The sequence below is a fragment of the Triplophysa rosa genome, linkage group LG22 (assembly GCF_024868665.1).
Source record: "Triplophysa rosa linkage group LG22, Trosa_1v2, whole genome shotgun sequence".
Taxonomy (NCBI): Eukaryota; Metazoa; Chordata; class Actinopteri; order Cypriniformes; family Nemacheilidae; genus Triplophysa; species Triplophysa rosa.
Window position 1 is genome coordinate 10,143,673 of NC_079911.1, and position 19,689 is coordinate 10,163,361.

Here is a 19,689-nt window from a genome sequence, read left to right on the forward strand (position 1 = left end):
TTTGAAACAACCTGAGGGTACGTAAATGATAACAGAATTCCATTTTTGGGTGAACTATCGCTTTAATGTAAAAACAATTGTTCATATTAGTTCACTTTGCATTTACTATGTGAACAGTTACAAATTTAGATTTAAAAAATGTATCAGTACATGCAGAAATGAACATGAACTAAGATTAGTAAATACTGTGCGAGTCTTGTTCATTGTAAGTTAAGTTAACTAATGTTAACAAATATAAACTTATTGCAAAGTGTTTCTCACTATTTTTCTACTTTTTGTGTTAGGTTAAATAAAATCACACAACAAATATGATTCCTAAACTTTGGCAGACAGAAACATTTTTTCCATTTCTTTTGCAAGTTTCTAAAGTCCCAGAATCAGTAAAATGTTCATATTTCACTCGTATTAACTCACAGATAAAGTCTTTATCCTGTTTTCACTCTTATCAGCTGTGTGTTCTATCACACACAGCACATCTGCATGCCCTCAGCTCAGTTGTCCAGGAAACAAAAATCCTTACGGAGCATCCTATCTCTCCCCCCCTCCTCCACGCATCACCCCCTCGTGCCCTGACAGCTCTGACATGTCCTCAGAGATAAAAAACAGACAACTCCCTCCCCACCCAATGTAAACGTGGCCCAGAAGAACTGAAAGTGATGTGGGAAATATCACATGAAGGGCTGTGAAAAGTCTTTTTAGGTCTTTATTGAAAGTTTTATGTGACCATTTAATAATAATGATTGCATTAAGAAAGTGCATGTATGCATAGTTTAAACAGTAAAAATGTCTGAAAAGCTAATTTCTCAACGTTTTGTTACTGGTCTTTTCATAGACGCTGTAATGCAAATTGACTTAGATTGCATCCATATGTTTTATGAGTGTGTGCGTTCCCTGGGATTCAAACCCATGACCTTGGCATTGCTAGCATCAGGCTCTACCAGATAATCTACAGGAAAGGTCAGGGAGGCAAAATACTGTGCATAATGTTCAAAAACACTCGTTGTGGAGTGTGCAAATCCAAAGGGAGAGAGGGTCATGACCCATTGGGCAAAAAAACTGCAGGGCAACACCACATTCCCACTCCAACAACCCCCAACCCACAATACTAAATTCCCCGGCCAGAGCAATTTGTGGTTAAAGTGAGATGGGGGAGTGGAGAGATACATCCAGAGACAGGACATCTTACTCAAAGGAAGGAAAGAGCAGGGCAGGAAAAGAGGAGAGAGAGAGCTGAATTAGAAGAATGTTCCACTGAGTTCAGTTCAGTTTCACACAGAACTTGTAGCGATACTGCAGGTTGCTCTCCATTAACAAGTTAAAGAAACAAGAAAACTCATATAAGGCTCAAAGAACTTGTTTCAGTCTCAAGGATTTGTTTACATTTCTTTAAGAAAGGGATTTGAGCGTGTGAAGGAAACGTTTTAAACGTTTTTCTCCAGGAGAAAAGGTAATCGTTTATTTCCCTAAAGTAGAATGATTTTGAACTTGCATACATACCTCTGATTTATGATGTATATTATTATAAATTATTATTTATATTAGCCTACTGTTTAATCTTCTAAAATGCATATGATTTAAACTTTTACACGGGTTTAGCTTAAGCTGTTCAACTAAAACTGTTCCTTTGTAAGTTAACTAACAATTAAACGGCTTCATCAGTTTTATCAGTCTGTCAATGTCCTGTTGTCCTCTTTATATATTTTTTTTGTGCGTAATTGTCTATTCTGGATCTTTTACATTGAATCAAAATCACGATGATCATGACTTACTTTAACCTCGACCTTGTATAAAATCTATCCCATAACTTCTAAATCACAGTCTAAAAATGACTTACAGTAACGTTTGGCCTGATCTACATGTCTGATCACAAAATAACATTCAATCAATATCTTTATTAAAACTTACATATGTGTTATTATAGTAATTATAGTCACTTATTAAATAACATTGAGACACTTCTGGGATTTACTGTCCATTGAAGACTTCCTAAAGGTCACAGCAAATTGCTTTTAGAAGACCTCAGGAGCCAATTGTGTGGGAAAGGTTTTTAAATTAAACTCTAGATAACATCTGATCTATTCATGTCAATGATATCATACTTGAATTCAGTGAAAAAATTGGGCCCGATCCAAACAAACAAGTTTTAAACAGAAGACCTGTTCCCAGAAAGGATGAGCGCACATGTGATCGAAATCTGCTAGAGATGTTCTGTTTTACGTGAGGCGTAAAAACAAAAATAATATTAAACATTTAAGGATTCATGTAAAAACTGTGTTTTTATTCTCAGTGTTAGTGCTCTGTTTTAAATGAAATAAAAAAAATGTAATGCACTCTGACAGCAACTTAAACTGCGTAAATCATGGGCAAATGAACACCTTCCTGAATTTTTGCCTATAAATGTTCACTGTGGATCTGTTAAAAGTCGTAATGGGCTATTTATGAGCATCTCTTTATGATGTTGCTCTCCTGAGATTTCAGTTTTATAGTATATGTGATCTGGTCGGCACACAGGCTTTCCTGGAAGGGCAGTTCCACAGTTATTGTTTGGTATTTTGTAGTCATCCTGGAGATCGGGAGGGGGGTTCATTTCCTACCGTTCAACTTTAGTTATCTCTGTTTACCTTCCCTTCCCTTGACCATTGGAGACCATTATTTTAAATATATACATATCCCCGACTGCTCTGAAAAAACGTCTTTAATAGTCATTTTACTGCTGTCTGCTAGGCTTAAAAGCGATTTTAGGATTTGTTGCTGTTGGGTTTGTATTTATAGGTACTGCGAACCCAATTTTCTAAAGAGAATTTCTTTTGATGATTTTCACCAGCCAAAAACTGGATTCACTCCCGATATCACCCAACTGGAGAACACCCGACCAGCAGATGAACGGAAATATGAGTCTTTCTCGGAACGGGACCCTGGAGAAACCTGTTGCCCAGCAGCCTTCCGTTGACCGGGGGGAGTTTGAATCCCTTCACCCCCGTCTCCAACACACCGGCTCCATGTCCTCAAGCAGTCCAGCAAATGCGTCCAGCTCCGGGGTGGTGGTTCCTCCTCCGTACTCGATAGCGGGCAGTGTGGCAAACGATTCTACTCTGGAGCTGAGAGGCTCTTTAGACTGTTGGGCTTGTTCTGTTCTGGTGACAGCTCAGAATCTGATCATCGCTACCCTCAACATTGGTCTGGCTGCAATTATCTTCGGCCTCATCCTCTTGCCGTCGCTGATTATGGTCCTTTTTGGCTTCCTTTGCCATTCGACAGTAAGTGTGGGGTGATTTTTTTACACGTAATTAACAGGAAATGTAATCTGACCATGCAAATTCCTGATTTAAAGGAGCAATGTGGAGATTTAGGCGGCATCTAGTGGTGAGGTTGCAAATTGCAACCAACGGCTCACTCCACCCCTCCCTTTCGAAGCACTACGGCAGCTCGCACAGGACAATGATGTTGTTGCATTTTTGCATCTTTGTTGAAGGAGATAACGTAATTACGAAACATGCTCTGTAGAGCAGTTTGTCCGTTTTGGGCAAATACCCCTGTTGCAGTGCATAGCTCTGTTAAAATGAAAGAAATGTCCACTTGCCTTCATAGGGTTACCATTTTCTTTCTTTAAACTTGTCCTCACATGCCACGATTCCTCAGATAATCACAGCTGCCCAGATTCTCTCTGAAAAAATAAGACAGCTTAATATACTCTAGTGTCATCCAAGCATTGATGACTACTTCCCAGAGTTCATTGAGACCCTAACACAAAACACCTGTGAGCAGAGGAAATAAAGCCTCTCAAGTAATCCTCTCTTTATCATCGACCGTCTCCCCTCCAACAAAGATGCCTCACTCTCAACACACTCCCACAGCTGGACCATATGTGAATGTTTTCGTTAATCATAGTGTTATCTTATCTGACATTGTAAACTAAATAATCAGTGACGTCACACACATATGGTAGTCCTGGATTACTCTTTTTAACAACTTAATTATTAGAGGAAGAAACGTTACTGTATAGGCACAGTTTTGTGGATGATGAGGTTTTTTTTCCTTCATACTGCAAAATAAAGGAAGGTGCTTTTAAAATCTACTTGGTTTATCTCCTTTTGAATGTGTGAACAACACACAATTTTATGGTCAAATTAAGATAAAGTCTCCCTCTCCCCTCTTTGCCCGTTCCAAAGGTTCAGCGCAACGGCACTTCCATCTACTGTTCAAATCTCTTGGATGATGGAGGCTGTGTGGCTTTGCTGGTTGTGGGCTTCCTGCTACTGGCTCCGCTGTTGGTTCTAGCTCTCGCTGCTTACTGCAGGATGGCACGGCATCTCCAGCTGGGCCTGTGTTTCATACCATACAGCCGTGCCGTCTACAAGAACCTGCCTGCGTCACGTCATCGAGGCATAGGAGGCTGCTGCGGCCAACAGGGGGCCGGAGAGAGTGAGGGAAAGGGAAGCGTTTGGGTCTGAACAACAGCAGCATTGCAGTATGGGATAAAAACTGTCTTACAAAAGGACCTGGTGAATTTAATGTGAATATCAATGGTAATAGATTACATACAGACCACCTAATCATGCCAAGACAAGACTGAGTAAAAGCAGTGCCATGTTCTCAGCAGTTTAAACTGTATTTTTAAAAGCTGCTCATTTATTCAGTTTCTCATACTGTATCTGTGCCTTTGCATTTCAGTGTTTCAGTCACTTGTTTAACTGGATCTACTTTAAGGGTGTTTTGAAATGGGGAACTATCTGTCAATGAAATGTGTGGTTTATTGTTGCTTCTTTTGTAAGTGTTTTAACAACATGAATGATGAACTTATTTGAATATGAAGTTTTCTTAAAACTCTCCTTATTATTGTATACATCTTATTAATTGTTAAATGAATAAACGTTTTATTTAGTATATTATCTACATAATATACTCAACTCAACTTTATTTATATAGCGCGTTTTACAATTTTCTTTGTTGCAAAGCAGCTGTACATGACATGTTGACTATAAGCAAAACAATTAAAGTTATACCTGTAAAAACAAGAAAAAGGTGAAAACACAGAAGACAGACATACCCACATACAAAACACTCCACACACACAATATGCACACGTACTAACACACATAGACATAGACACACACACGGATGTGCAGACACACGCACGTGCACACACACACACACACATACAAGCACACACACGCACAGTGAAAGCACACGTTTAAGATAAAGGAGAGAGAAACACAGGTCAAATATTAAACAGACTATAAATTCCTATATGCAATATAAATTATGTAAAACTTAAAAATTCTAATGGTAAAGCAGCCCCCCAGCCAGGCAAATGGTGTGTAAACAGTATGCAAACGGTGGCGAGGAACCCAAAACTCCAATCGAGAAAAAAACCTCAGGAGAACCCAGGCCCAACCAGGGGATTCCAGTTCCCCTTTGGCAAAAGCTGCTGCCTCTGCACAAGCTCGACACTGCTTGCACAACAAGGCTAAATAAAAATAAATAGATTTACTAATAAGGTAAATTATAGATTTAAGATTATCATTAATAATCTAATAGCATTTGACATTTTGTAGTGAAGACGTGTCAAGTCGCCGCGTCCTTCTTTATCCAGCTCTATCATCTCAGCTCTTGTCAGGTTGCCGCTTCCCATTCTCCGCTCTACCATCAGGTCTGGGCATCCTGCTCGCTGTGGTAACCTTGGAACAATGAGACAAGACTGGCTGAGAGTAGAGTACTGTTCTGCACTCTTTGATGCAACAAGTACATCAGTTGTTGTTGGAAGTGTTCCTGGTTCCGGTTGATCTAACTAATGCAGCCTAAACTAGGGCTGTGACGGTGGCCATGACACCTGCACCACCGCGGTGGTAAAGTGCCATGACGGTGGAGAACTGCCACAGGCGGTAGTGCACGTCACTCTGACAAATATAGGTGTAATAAATATGAGAGTTGTGATAACGATTGCTAGTTGTAGCCTTTCAGTTGTGGGTGGTTTTATTTAAAAGATTTTACATTAACAGAAATTATTGGCATACGTTTCCATTGGTGCGTTCGAGTGCGGGCCTGCACGGCAAAACCCAGGTTATTCTGCGGGTTTTGCAATGGATCTTGTTGTGAAATGAACAGATACGTAAAATCAAAACTGGCTATGACCCGCTTGCTTATTGTCGGAGCGCACGCAGGTTTTGCCGCGGTTGCAGAGAGACATCTCTTCATTTGAGCTCCTGTGCACATCTTCTGAACGCGCATTTAGTGCAGCTGTACACATTTTAATCTGGACAATGTCAACAAGTAAGTTTCACATCAACGAGTCGGAAAAAGTAAAGTTTTTATGGCAATCTGAATAGGAAAGCCAATGTAGGTTTAAACAGTTTGTTTCAAATGGAATTGTTAAGGACTGTAAGGGTTAATACGCCACTGACTGAAGTTACTGCAACAAGAGCTTTTTTATTTAGTATTTAGCTTTCTTATATCATTTAATTTTTCATTATTTACTGATGTTTATTTAAATGTTTTATATGCTGTTGTGTGCCGTTTCACTGATGGATTTGCGTGTTAAACATTGACGGATGTTTCATCCTCACCGCGGTCGATTTGTCTATTACCACCGCGGTGGTAACAAAACTGCCACCGTCACAGCCCTAACATGAGGCTTCGAGGAAATGTAAAGTTGAGTATCATCAGCACAACAGTGAAAGCTAACTCCGTGTCACTTTATTATATCTCCTAGAGGTAGCATGTATAATGCGAAGAGCAGAGGCCCTAAGACTGAGCCCTGTGGTACACCGTACTGGACTTGCGATTTGCGTGACACCTCATTGTTTATTGCTACAAATTGAAAACGGTCGGATAAATAAGATTTAAACCATTTCAAAGCTATTCCCTTAATGCCGACGTAATTTCCGAGTCTATGTAGGAGTGTGCTGTGGTCAATGGTGTCGAATGCAGCACTAAGGTCTAGCAGCACCAATAACGAGATACAACCTCGGTCAGACGCCAATAGCAGATAATTTGTAACTCTGATCAAAGCAGTCTCTGTACATTGACATGCTCTAAATCCAGACTGGAATTCTTCATTGATGTCATTCCTTTGGAGGAAGGAGCATAATTGAATTAAAACTACTTTTTTTAGAACTTTAGATATGAAAGGTAGATTCGATATAGGCCTGTAGTTCCTTAGTTCTCTAGGGTCGAGTTGGGGTTTTTTGACAAGGGGCCTTATAACAGCCACCTTATATGCTTTAGGCACATGTCCTAATGTCAGAGATGAGTTACGTAATAATACCAAGAAGAGGATCTATAATTTCTGGGTGCATCTCTTTCAGTAGATTTGTAGGCATAGGGTCTAGCATGCATGTTGTTGATTTAGATGATCTAATGATTTTAGACAGTTCTTAGACAAGATATTTGGAAGAATGCTTTTAACCAAACAGTTCTTGGCCACCATTTACTACCATAGCAGATAAATTACAATCCTAGTCAAAAGTGCCCTAGAACTGTTTGCTTCCTACATTCTTCAAAATATCTTATTTTGTGTTTAACAGACAAATTTGGTCGATTATTAAATTGAACTGTTAAGTAGATTGTGTCTCGTGTTCTTTCGCATTTCATGAAGTTCATTGAGTTGGCTCGTGCGATTTCAGTTAAACGTCTTCAAAACTTGTCACGTGATTTCCAGTAAGGGAACATAGGGAGCATCAATGCTCCCTGGTTTTAGCGGTACATTGTGGGAATTTTTAGGAAACGAACGTTTTAGTGCACTAGAAGGATTTTGCGAATGAGACAGCCCTTAAAATGGCCGACTCCCTGGTCAGTGGCCTGACTACCGAACTAGGGAGTTGATTGAGACACAGGGACTGTTTTCTGTCACGGTCCCACCGTCTTGTTTATGAAATTCTAGTCGTGTGGTGGGATCGGGACAGAGTTCTTGGGTTTTATGTGGGAAGACCATGAGATGTTTATGCCTCTCATGTTTTTTTCCAGTGTCTCGTCTCTGTTCCCGCCATCTCGTTTCCTCGTTATCCTTCCCTGAGTGTTTAATGTCCCACTCCTGCCCCATGTAATTATCCCTCTTTTGTCTTCCCTATATATACCCTCATGTTTCTTTGTCTTGTGCTGTTGGATTACGTTTTGCATGTGTATGTGGTGTATGCCTTGTGCTGTAAAGTTCGTGTTCCATGCTGGTGTTCTTGTATGTGATGTTTTCGGTGAGTCTAGTTAGTGTTAGTTTATTGTATTTGGTCTTGTGTTGTGCTTAGTCTTTGTTGGTTTAGTTTAGTCAGTTTATGTTCCTGTTTTCCTGTTATTTCATTTCCCCCTGTTATCGTGTCTTGTTTTCCCCACCGTGGGTTTTTGTTTTACGTTTTTGTATTTATAAATAAAGTCTTGTGCATTAACCCCTTACTGCCTGCCTGCATCTGGGTTCTTCCTCTGTGATCGTGACAGTTTTCATCAGAACAAATACATTCAGACAGATTTGACAATTTGAGAGTGATTAGAATTTTTATTTTTGGGTGAACTGTCCCTTTAAAAGAATTAAACTGACTACATTAAGCTATTTATTTACTTAAGGTGTCAACTGTACATTTAGTATAGAAATGTATTTGTAAAAATCCAATTAAAAAAGACAGTTAAGTAAACATTATTTTTAGGGCTGTCAACGTTAACGCGTTAACGCATGCGATTAATGTTTTCAAATTAACGCGTGAAAAATATTTAACGCAATTAACGCAGCATCCGTTTGTTTTGACATCCCTTGTCTAGCGTTACATTATGTAATCACGCTCTTATTCGTGTACAGGCTTTTAAACCACTTAAGCGCGATTTGAAACAGTTGCTTTGACGCGTTCAATGAAGATAGACAGCTTCTAAACTGTGGGACGCGGCAAAACGCAACGCGAGGTCCAGTCTGGTGTAAACAGTCATGTGCTGAAGGCTGCGTCGGTGAATCTCTGTCAGACAGCGCATCCGTGTTAAGTTCTCTTTCGTGCTTGAATGGATAAAACCATACAAGATTATGTCAGAAAGCCCGTTTTGTCTAGCATTTTCTTAAGCAAGACTTCAAAGTGTAAAATAAAATCTTAAATGAATGCAATGAGTTGTGAAAATGGGAGTGCGGTGACGGTCAGATCTGCGTACTAAGACAGCTCTTAAAGGGGCCACGTTCTTAAACGTGCTGCTGTGACTCCTGTCACTAATGTTAATCAAAGAACAAAATAAAAGAAGAAATCAATGTAATTTTGTAGCTTTAATGAGAATTCTTCTGCATTTAATTTATAATTTAGCATTAAAGACTGTAAAGTGTTTGAGAACTTCCTTCAATTTCTGTATATTTCATGATAGCTCTCAATTATATTGTTGAATGGCTATAATTAATGTTAAAATAATCAATTTAATAGAGACATCAGTTACAGTACTAATATCGAAATGTTTTCTTTCATTCATAAAATGACGCTGTTAAAGAAATATGTTGTTTCTACATCAATTTGAAGATTAAATGTGAAATTATTAAAATGTAAAAGTATATTTTAAAATATTATTGTTATGTGCGATTAATCGTGATTAATCACAGAAAATGTGTGATTAATCCGATTAATTTTTTTAATCGATTGACAGCACTAATTATTTTTAAAACAAACTTTTTAACAATAGAAATATTGAGCGATAGTATCCACTAATGCATACTACAAAACGATTAGGAATAAATGTGGGCATATTGTGAATAAATTCAATGGTTATCAAGTAAATTCATTAAATCATTCTCAGACCTTCGCTAAAACATGGTAAACTGTGTGGCTTTGAAAGTATGTTTATAGGTTGTGGTAAGTCTATAAAAATAAAAACGCTTATTTGCAAATGCATAACAATATATATATTTTTTTCTTTATTTCTTTAGTTTATGTCTGTACGCTTTGCAGTTATCAAACAAACAGGTTTCTCTCACCCTCCTGCAAAGTTGTATGGAAAATGCATTCACCGAGAGAAGATTTTGGTTACCCAACTTCTCATTGGTTCATTTATCAGGGAGGCTGCATCTTGATTGATCTCCATCTCTTAAATCCACCTCCACAGCTAATTCTAGCAAAAATGTAAAGACTACCAAACTGATACTATTTTATTCTGTTCACAACAACTTTTTTCTCAGTAATGTCAAGGAGCATGCACAAAAATAAATGCGTTTTGCAACCTTGAGGCTAGATTTCACTGACTGGACTTTTAAATGTAAGTAATATTTTTTATAGTAAATTCTATTTTTTTATAATTTAACTAGCACATTTACTTTAGTTTACTAAATAATATAATAAATAAATAATATACTCAATGGTTGAATTATAAAAAAATCTAGAGGGATGGTGTGGTAAAATGTGGGTGTGTTATAACTTGTTCAAATTAACCGGACTTTTATTTTGACGGATGTTTGACAGTTGCTTTTCTCACATGAAACTAAACGTGCACGTTGTTGCTAGAAGGGATTCAGATACGGCCGGAAGTTGTGCAAAATCTCGCCATATAATTACAATACATTACATTAGCTAACGCCTAGTCGCATACACATACCCCAACGTTATACCTAACCTTACAATAATAAAAATATATTAATCAACTGTTTCAGCGTTACAAAAATTATGCGGTATTGAAGTGCGCATGCCCTGTGGAGGTAGCTGTATCCCTTCTAGTCAAAGCCCATGTGCACGAGTTCTCTGAAAGCTCCACAAGCACACGCAAAACAATTGCAGATTACATATTTAAACACCATCTGGATATTTCTAAAGCTATTCGTGCACAATTTTAATTTTTTAGCTGTTCGGTGATACTTTCTGGTCAAGAAATAATACGTTTGCCAGATTCTGTGCCATTCCGCGTTATACAGCAAAATCTCCGCGTTTCAATCGTAGGGCCCTAAATATGGGGAGCCCGATGTTGTATTTTTATGTTTTTGCCCCAAAAGACACCCAAAGTTTTTGTTCCTACATTTAGACATGCTGATGTTGTTTTTTTAACTGCACAACAACAACATCGGTGCATTGTAAAACGCCCGAGCAGACTTTTCTACATTGAAATGTTTATTTGTTGTATTTTGAAACTGCATAACAAAAAAAGGGACATTTACTGAAACAATATTAATTTACGCAGGCGCTGTTCTCCGACACGCTATTCTCCGCCCTTGCCTCTGTACTTTTGAAATGGTTGTCCTATTTGTGCTAGCAAAATGTCAGAAATTAAACTAATAAAAGTTCTCATCCGTCATATCGTCCTGTTCACCGCGTCTCACAGGAGAGACTGCTTGCGAGTCGTGCGGAATGGAACAGGCGCTTCAGTACTGTAGGGTCCGTTCCTGACTGAACTAAATTTATTCTAGAGATTCTTTTTTACACTATGCTACTTGAAGGGCCGGCACAAATTACATCGAGGGTTACATCAATTGAATAGCCCGGTATATACACTGGCGTCCTTTAGCAACTAATGTTTGCCTCCGTTATTTATTAACATTAAACTTAGCTCGCCCATGGCACAGTCATAACTTCTGCCCTGGCAAAAAAAATCCAGCACCCCCTTTTCAAAATACGTTCCCGCGACTATGACTGAGAGAGATAAATAAAATGTACTCACCCATTTCCGAGGACAGGAGCTTTTTGTTTGCAGGATTATTTAAAGCATCAGCCGGTGGAAATTTCCCACGCCGCTCCGCGCACGCTCAATCGACGCAACCTTGGTGCCAGATAGAGCAGTCGATTACAGCATCAGTATCGCCGGGAATGCGCCTTGCTCGCTGCTCTAACATCATCTCTATAGGGACCATCAAGAAAACCATCTCATGGAGCCACAGTTTCAAACGCAGCATATCCTATCGATCACAGGATAAGACACGAATCGTTTTGTATTTCTACAGGTGAGTTTGTGCAAAGTGTAAATAGTGTGTGAACTGTTAGGGAGGATGCGTGCTGTAGGCACACGATCAAATAAACAAATTGTGTTATATGGAGCAAAATAATAAACTTGTTATGCTTAGTAGTGCGTAATAATAAAATACTTTTCAAGGTACAATATTATTTTATAACGTGCACATTATTCTTTTTCCTCTTTTGCAAGATAAATTAAATAACATTTTAAGCACTGAAAGTAGATACGGAGAATATAAAATAAAGGTCTGCACATTTAAATGTTTATTATTACAGGCTATTAAACATTTTGATAAAAACATGTTGAATGGTAAAGCAAAAATTATTTAAAGCCTAAATAAGTGTTTATTTCAGTTTTGATGGAGAGAAGTTTGTATCGTCATGATAGTCTGTACGGCTGTAGTTTAATATAATTAAATAAGGGATTAACCTCAGCTCAGTTTTACGTAAGATACTTTTCAAAGAACGACTAAGCTTCACATTCTCGGATCGTTCCTGTGATAATATCGAGGGATTAGAAATCCTTGATCAACATTTCTGAACGGTCATCCATTGGTGGCGTAATGTAAAAAGCCAGGTGGAAATTAAAATAAAAATAGTTTATATTTATTTTTATCGTTTATGTATTTTGCATAGTTTATTAGGGTCAAAGACGAAAAAGGGTTTAAGCAAATAAGTGTAATACTGTTTAATTTAATTGCATTTTTGTTTTTATGAGCAAAAAATAAATATACATTTTCCCCTTACAGAAGACGCCCACTAAAATGTCATTCAGTGTAACAATCTTGTCAGGCATATTTACAACAAAAATCAATTTATGACATTAAAAGACTAATTACTTTCACCACAAATGCTTTTTTTTTTTTTTTGCCACTATCCTTGTGCCCATTTGTCAATAATAATTTTTTACTTATAAAGCATGAAAAATGTAATATGCTCCCTTATTCTTGTGTTTGAATTTGTACATAAATATTGTGTTATACTGAATGACAATGTAACATTATTTCAACCAAAATTTAACATTTTATTCTCCAAAAACTAGTTGAAACCATAAAGTAGACATTTTACATTTAATGTGCTTTCTATGGACATAAAATCACGACTCATTAATAATATTGTATTCATTCGTACTGAAAGAATAGAAGTGCTCTGTTGTTGTCCCTTAGTTAAGATTTATGCACAACAGTGACTTTATATAGAAAGAGCTGGCTGCCATCGATTGAGTGTTTTGGCCTTCCGAAGTGGGTCAGGGAACACAATTATGTGTCCCGCTCTAGTGATATAGTACTCTAACAACCCTTGCAATGACTGAGGATTAATCCAGTCAGGATGAATGAGGTCTTTGTTTCCATTCCTTGTGCCATTATTAGAAATCTCCTGCCTTCACCTTTCTGCCTAATGTTCCGGTTGAAGAAGTGAGATAAGCTTAAAGTACCAAACACAATGGCCCAGCAATGCCAGTGGAGCTCCATGTTCATCTGTTGATAAATACTCGCCATATTCTTTTGTCTAGATCTCTTATTCCACACACACCCATGGGTAAGAAAGTCTTACAGTGTTTTCCCTGGTATAAGCGTGGTAAAGACAGGAGTAAGGGCAGGCTGTGTCCAACTCAGGCTGGTAAGTTGCCTTGTTTACCAAACTAAACTGTCCTAATATTATTTTTTTATGCAATATGTTAGAAAGTTGCCACATTAAGCTCTTTTTGCTTCAATAGTTCCATCTGTTGAGGTGCAACCTGGCTTTTCTCCGACAGTATCCTGGGGTTATGATGGAGAGGAGGGCGCAGCACGTCCTGTCTATTTTTCCCATAAAGCGCGAGTGGCTTATCGCTACCAGATGGACGGCAATATTATCGACGCCACCTGCTGACCTCTGGGCTCCTTTCCCAGAATCCCTCGCCTTTTACCTGTCTGTAGACTACCAGAGCAGAATATAAAGTGGACACTTAAAAGACTATTAGACTGTTCAGTCGTGTGTAATTAAACTAAATCTTTTATATTTTGGTAAAATTATAAAGTGTTATCTTCTAGTTCCTCCACCGTTATGCCAGACCTGGCATTCACATGCGTGTATTGTACTTTTTGAGTCGATTTTTTTAAAAACATGAACGGAGCTGGACACATACACTCACCTAAAGGATTATTAGGAACACCATACTAATACGGTGTTTGACCCCCTTTCGCCTTCAGAACTGCCTTAATTCTACGTGGCATTGATTCAACAAGGTGCTGAAAGCATTCTTTAGAAATGTTGGCCCATATTGATAGGATAGCATCTTGCAGTTGATGGAGATTTGTGGGATGCACATCCAGGGCACGAAGCTCCCGTTCCACCACATCCCAAAGATGTTCTATCGGGTTGAGATCTGGTGACTGTGGGGGCCATTCTAGTACAGTGAACTCATTGTCATGTTCAAGAAACCAATTTGAAATGATTCGAGCTTTGTGACATGGTGCATTATCCTGCTGGAAGTAGCCATTAGAGGATGGGTACATGGTGGTCATAAAGGGATGGACATGGTCAGAAACAATGCTCAGGTAGGCCGTGGCATTTAAACGATGCCCAATTGGCACTAAGGGGCCTAAAGTGTGCCAAGAAAACATCCCCCACACCATTACACCACCACCACCAGCCTGCACAGTGGTAACAAGGCATGATGGATCCATGTTCTCATTCTGTTTACGCCAAATTCTGACTCTACCATTTGAATGTCTCAACAGAAATCGAGACTCATCAGACCAGGCAACATTTTTCCAGTCTTCAACTGTCCAATTTTGGTGAGCTCGTGCAAATTGTAGCCTCTTTTTCCTATTTGTAGTGGAGATGAGTGGTACCCGGTGGGGTCTTCTGCTGTTGTAGCCCATCTGCCTCAAGGTTGTGCGTGTTGTGGCTTCACAAATGCTTTGCTGCATACCTCGGTTGTAACGAGTGGTTATTTCAGTCAAAGTTGCTCTTCTATCAGCTTGAATCAGTCGGCCCATTCTCCTCTGACCTCTAGCATCAACAAGGCATTTTCGCCCACAGGACTGCCGCATACTGGATGTTTTTCCCTTTTCACACCATTCTTTGTAAACCCTAGAAATGGTTGTGCGTGAAAATCCCAGTAACTGAGCAGATTGTGAAATACTCAGACCGGCCCGTCTGGCACCAACAACCATGCCACGCTCAAAATTGCTTAAATCACCTTTCTTTCCCATTCTGACATTCAGTTTGGAGTTCAGGAGATTGTCTTGACCAGGACCACACCCCTAAATGCATTGAAGCAACTGCCATGTGATTGGTTGATTAGATAATTGCATTAATGAGAAATTGAACAGGTGTTCCTAATAATCCTTTAGGTGAGTGTATATTGTAAATAGAAGTGCAATACAAATGTTTCAACCACAAAATTTTTCAACTGCAAAATGTTCTTCACATCGATGCCATAGAAAAACCATTTTGTCAAAAGTTCCTATAAAACAACCTTTTGTGAACCTTTTCCTACTACTACTGTATAAAGAACCTTTTGTGAAGGAAAATGTTTTTTAATGATTTTAAAGGTTCTTTATGGAACCACACTTTTAAAAGTAAAGGTGCTTTCTGTTTCATCAAAGGTTCTTTGTGGTGAAAAAGGGTTCTTTAGATTATAAAAAGGTAAGAAAGAAATGTTTTTTTAAAGAACCTTTGACTAAATGGTTCTTTGTGAAAACAAAAATGGCTCTTCTATTAGCATCGTTGTGAAGATCCTTTTAAGCACTTTTATTTTTAAGAGTGCATTCAGCCCAAAATGTTTTTTCTGTGGCATCGTAAAGGGTCTTTATTTTTTAAGGGTGCATGTTTTGTTATGTATGATCCTGAATGTATGATTTCTTGCTTTGTTCTTCAGAGGTTCATGATTATATTCAGGCATAAGAAACGTTATACTGAACTGATGATATACAAATCATATACATGTTATGATTATAACTTTTGTTTATTGTTTTTCGATTCAAAGTCGTTTGAGGTTTTAATATAATATATTATAGTAGATCTATGCCTTTTTGTCTCCTCCAGTTTTGCATTGGCATTTAAATGAGAGAATCCGTACATTTTGTGAAAAAAAGGGATTGTAAAGTGGTGAAAATCTTACTTAATGCAAACTCACACAGCAAAGAAATCACTTATATACTTGTCTTCTATCAAAACGCAATAGGCCTACACCATCATGTGTTGGTCTCAGCATCAAACAGTAATGCAGACGGAGAACAATATGTTTGATAACTAGCTGTTGTGTTTGCCAATATATCAATTTAAATGTATTCTCTCTCCTGGAAAAATATTTAACTTGTCTATGAGGAACTCGTGTTCCCCATTTCTGCAATTTAATTTCACAGTGTAAACACATAACCATTATCCAGACTTCAGATAAGAGATGGCACAATTGGCTTCCGTCGTCAGGGAGGACACGCTGAGGACAAGGCCGAATATAAATTCCTTGGTTGCCAGATATAGGATGGGAATTAACTTCATTGACTTGAACCGCTTTAGTTAAGCGTTGACGTCGATGTCTGTCTGTAATGCGTGTAATGTTTGTCATTATAGTCATAAATTAATCTGGAGCTTGCTTTTTCCTATCAACACAAGTTTACGTGATGCAGATGTTTAGATGGCAATGCTACTGTAGGATTTGAATACGGAACTGCAGACTTCAGCCACTAGATGGCGCTATTCGTGTATTACAGTTTTTTACGATTGTAAGCACAATTTTGAAAACAGGGCCCGGTTTGTCAAAACACTACACACAATTAACACAACCCTACACCAAAGTAGCACAATACTTCAGATCATTTGCCAAATGGAACACTTCTGTCAAAACCATCCACAACTTTTTTAAAACAATATTTTGTTACCATACGAAGCACACACATTTTGCTAACCTAAAACACTTTTAGCAAATCTAATTCTCAGTGATTAGAGTACTGGAAATGAAGTACACAGAGAAAGTGCAATTAGAGATCGTAAACCTTCCACCGCCATGCAGAGAAAAACTTTTCGATAGGGTTTAGAAACGGAGAGTATGGTGGAAAGTATAGTACGGTCAACTGTGGATGGTGTTGAAACCAGTTCTGGACCAAAGCAGAGCGGTGGAATGACACGTTGTCCCAGATGACAGAGTTTTGTATCTGGTGAATTTCATTTCCTGCTGTGACGATGTGGTGCAATCGGTCCAAAAATGCGAGAATGTGAGGGGTGTTGTAAGGGCCCATTTTGGCATGACGGAGGAGAACCCCATGCTGTGAAATGGCAGCGCAAAGGGTGATGTTACCCCCACGTTGCCCTGTGGCCAATGATATTTCTGCCTCTCCTTCTTGCTTTTGTGAGGTTGAACCCTGCCTCATCAATATATATGAATTCATGCACAATTTCCTCAGCATCCATCTGCAAAACTCTCTGAAATACAGTGAAAGACAACATTGTGTAGTTCAGGATAGGTCTAGAATATTACAGTCAATGTAAAAAAGTAATGTGTGGAGTATGCAACATCACAGTGCTAAAGTGAACAATACAAACCTCCACATACTCACGCCGCAGCCGTTTGACCCTCTCTGAATTCCGCTCAAAAGGCACTCGATAAAGTTGTTTCATTTGAACCTGATGTCTTTTCAGGATGCGTGCCAGTGTTGACAGAGACCTGATGGACATTATTGAAAATGGCATGGTCACCGATGATGTTTCCTTGTAGTTCTCTGAGTCTAATAGCATTATTGGCCAAAACCATGTTTATTATCTCTCTCTCTCTTGTTCTTGCGTGAATATGGGCCCCCTTCCTCCTTGTCGTTCCCGACCCTCAATCCTATGTAGAGAATACAGTTTTTGCCCATTGCTTGAACACTATAGACACATGCTTAGACCAAAGTAACAAAACTTGAAGCTTTTGTTACTATACCTTAAACACAGTGTAACCGTACCTTAAACAAAAGCACTGCTTTGCACTTTAGTTGCAATTCTGCAACACACTTGCTTCTGCACACTACACACTATTTCACACATAAGACACTTCGTTCATAAATGAAATCTCATGGGTACCATTGGGAAAACACATCTATTCAAAATACAAAACACATTGGGTGATTGAAAACACTTAGACACACACCTGAAAAATCTTACTTACAAAACTGAACACCAATCAGCCAGCCATAAATAGGCCTCAGTTGAGCCATTTTGAGAACTTTGCAAGCATGGAGGCAGGGAGAGCAAGAGGTAGAGGAAGACAAACAGAGAGAGGAGTAGGACGTGGTCGAAGAGGCTATGCACGGAACAGTATTTCAGATGATATTAGAGCAACTTTGGTGGATCATGTGACAAATCATGGCCTGACAATGAGGGAAGCTGGGCAGAGAGTCCACCCACATCTAAGCCGGTTCACAGTTGCATCCATCATAAGGACATTCAGACTGGAAAACAGGTATGTCCTCAACTCTCTACTCCAGACTGTATTCTATTCTGACCATTTCTAAACCCTATTTTTTCCGCTTGGAGATGGCGCGTATATGACCGCCAACCACATGCCCGCACGCCTCTTCTACAGGCAATGGAAGAGGCATGCGGAGACATTGAGGTAAGGTCAATCCATGGATGGATTCGGCACACAAGGCGATATTTTCCCCGTTGCTTAGCAGGAGAAAATATCGCTTGTGATGTTGATGAGATCCCGTGGCCAGACCCAAACAGACGGCAGGATCCATAATCCCACCCACACACAATTGGCCTGTTTTTCATTTACAGTAGTGTATTTTTGGTTTTATTTTTGCGTTACTGCATTTACTGTACTGTACTGTAAAGTGTAGTACTGTGATGTACAGTATTGAGGTGATGTCATTTGTAACCTTTCGGTACTTTCATTTTTGGTTGTTGTGAAAACCTTTGTTGGAGAAGAAACATAACAAAAACTGTAAGTGTTGCATTGAGCTTCACAGAATGATAACTGATGAACTGAATAAAAACAGTGAACATTAAAGACTGCAGTGTTTTATATAAAGTACACTAGTGTGTTGCTGCTAATCTGAAAGTGTATTCATATGATGCAAGTGTGTATCATTTTGCCATCAGAGTGAGATTTTGACAAAGGATTGTTAGGTTTTGATAGCAGAGTTTCAATTCGACATAGATGTGAATGATTTACTTCCCAGTGTTGTGTCTTGTGTGCTTGTGTGTAAAGTTTTGACACAATGAGCCGAAGTGTTGCAAAAAGTGTTCAAGCAATGGACAAAAACTGTAATACATGTAACTTACTGTACCATGTCACCTCCTTCTCCTCTGTGTACTCCTCCTTCTTCTGACTCCTTCCATTTTGGTTGAAGGCAGGTGAACCTGCCTGCTGCATTTTTATAGTGCTTAAACCTGATTGGTGCGTCTACAATTTAGCAATCATGTGTTTGTGCACCTGATGGCTATGTTTAACAGATTGGCTCATAGGTGTGGTAATTTGACAGCATGTGCTTTGGAATTGCAAGGAAGTGACATCATGATATACTTCTGTGTCTGATGTATACAAGTGTGTTTAGTGTTTTGCAAATCACTGTGTGTAATGTTTTGCAAATAGTGTGAAGCTGACAATGTGCTTACAGTTTTGCAAATCTAGCCTTGTGTTTTGCTCCTTGAGTGTAAGGTTTTGCTAATTGTGGGAAAAGTTTAATTTTAGTGTGTAAGCAATTGTAAAAAACTGTAATAAAAGTTAAATGATGACTATAATAGTATGCAAATATAAAACGTGTTTTTTAACATAAATAGGTCCTCATGTTCAAATAGTGTCAATGGTGTATTCTGGACCAAAAAGAAAACATTCAAA

General features: G+C 38.7%; 1 protein-coding gene across 2 annotated transcripts; it reads left to right on the top strand.

Moving 5' to 3' along the window:
* The first annotated feature begins 188 nt into the window (after positions 1-188).
* tmem88a (transmembrane protein 88 a) lies at positions 189-5,170 on the top strand. Of its 2 annotated transcripts, XM_057321262.1 has the most exons (3): positions 189-1,447; positions 2,825-3,257; positions 4,170-5,170. In XM_057321262.1, the coding sequence occupies exons 2-3, from the start codon at positions 2,880-2,882 to the stop codon at positions 4,449-4,451; spliced, it is 660 nt and encodes a 219-aa protein (XP_057177245.1). In that variant the 5' UTR covers positions 189-1,447; positions 2,825-2,879; the 3' UTR covers positions 4,452-5,170. The 2 variants fall into 2 exon arrangements, with proteins under 2 accessions (XP_057177245.1, XP_057177244.1); XM_057321261.1 differs by lacking the exon at positions 189-1,447 and having other exon boundaries at positions 1,468-3,257.
* The last annotated feature ends 14,519 nt before the right edge of the window (positions 5,171-19,689 follow it).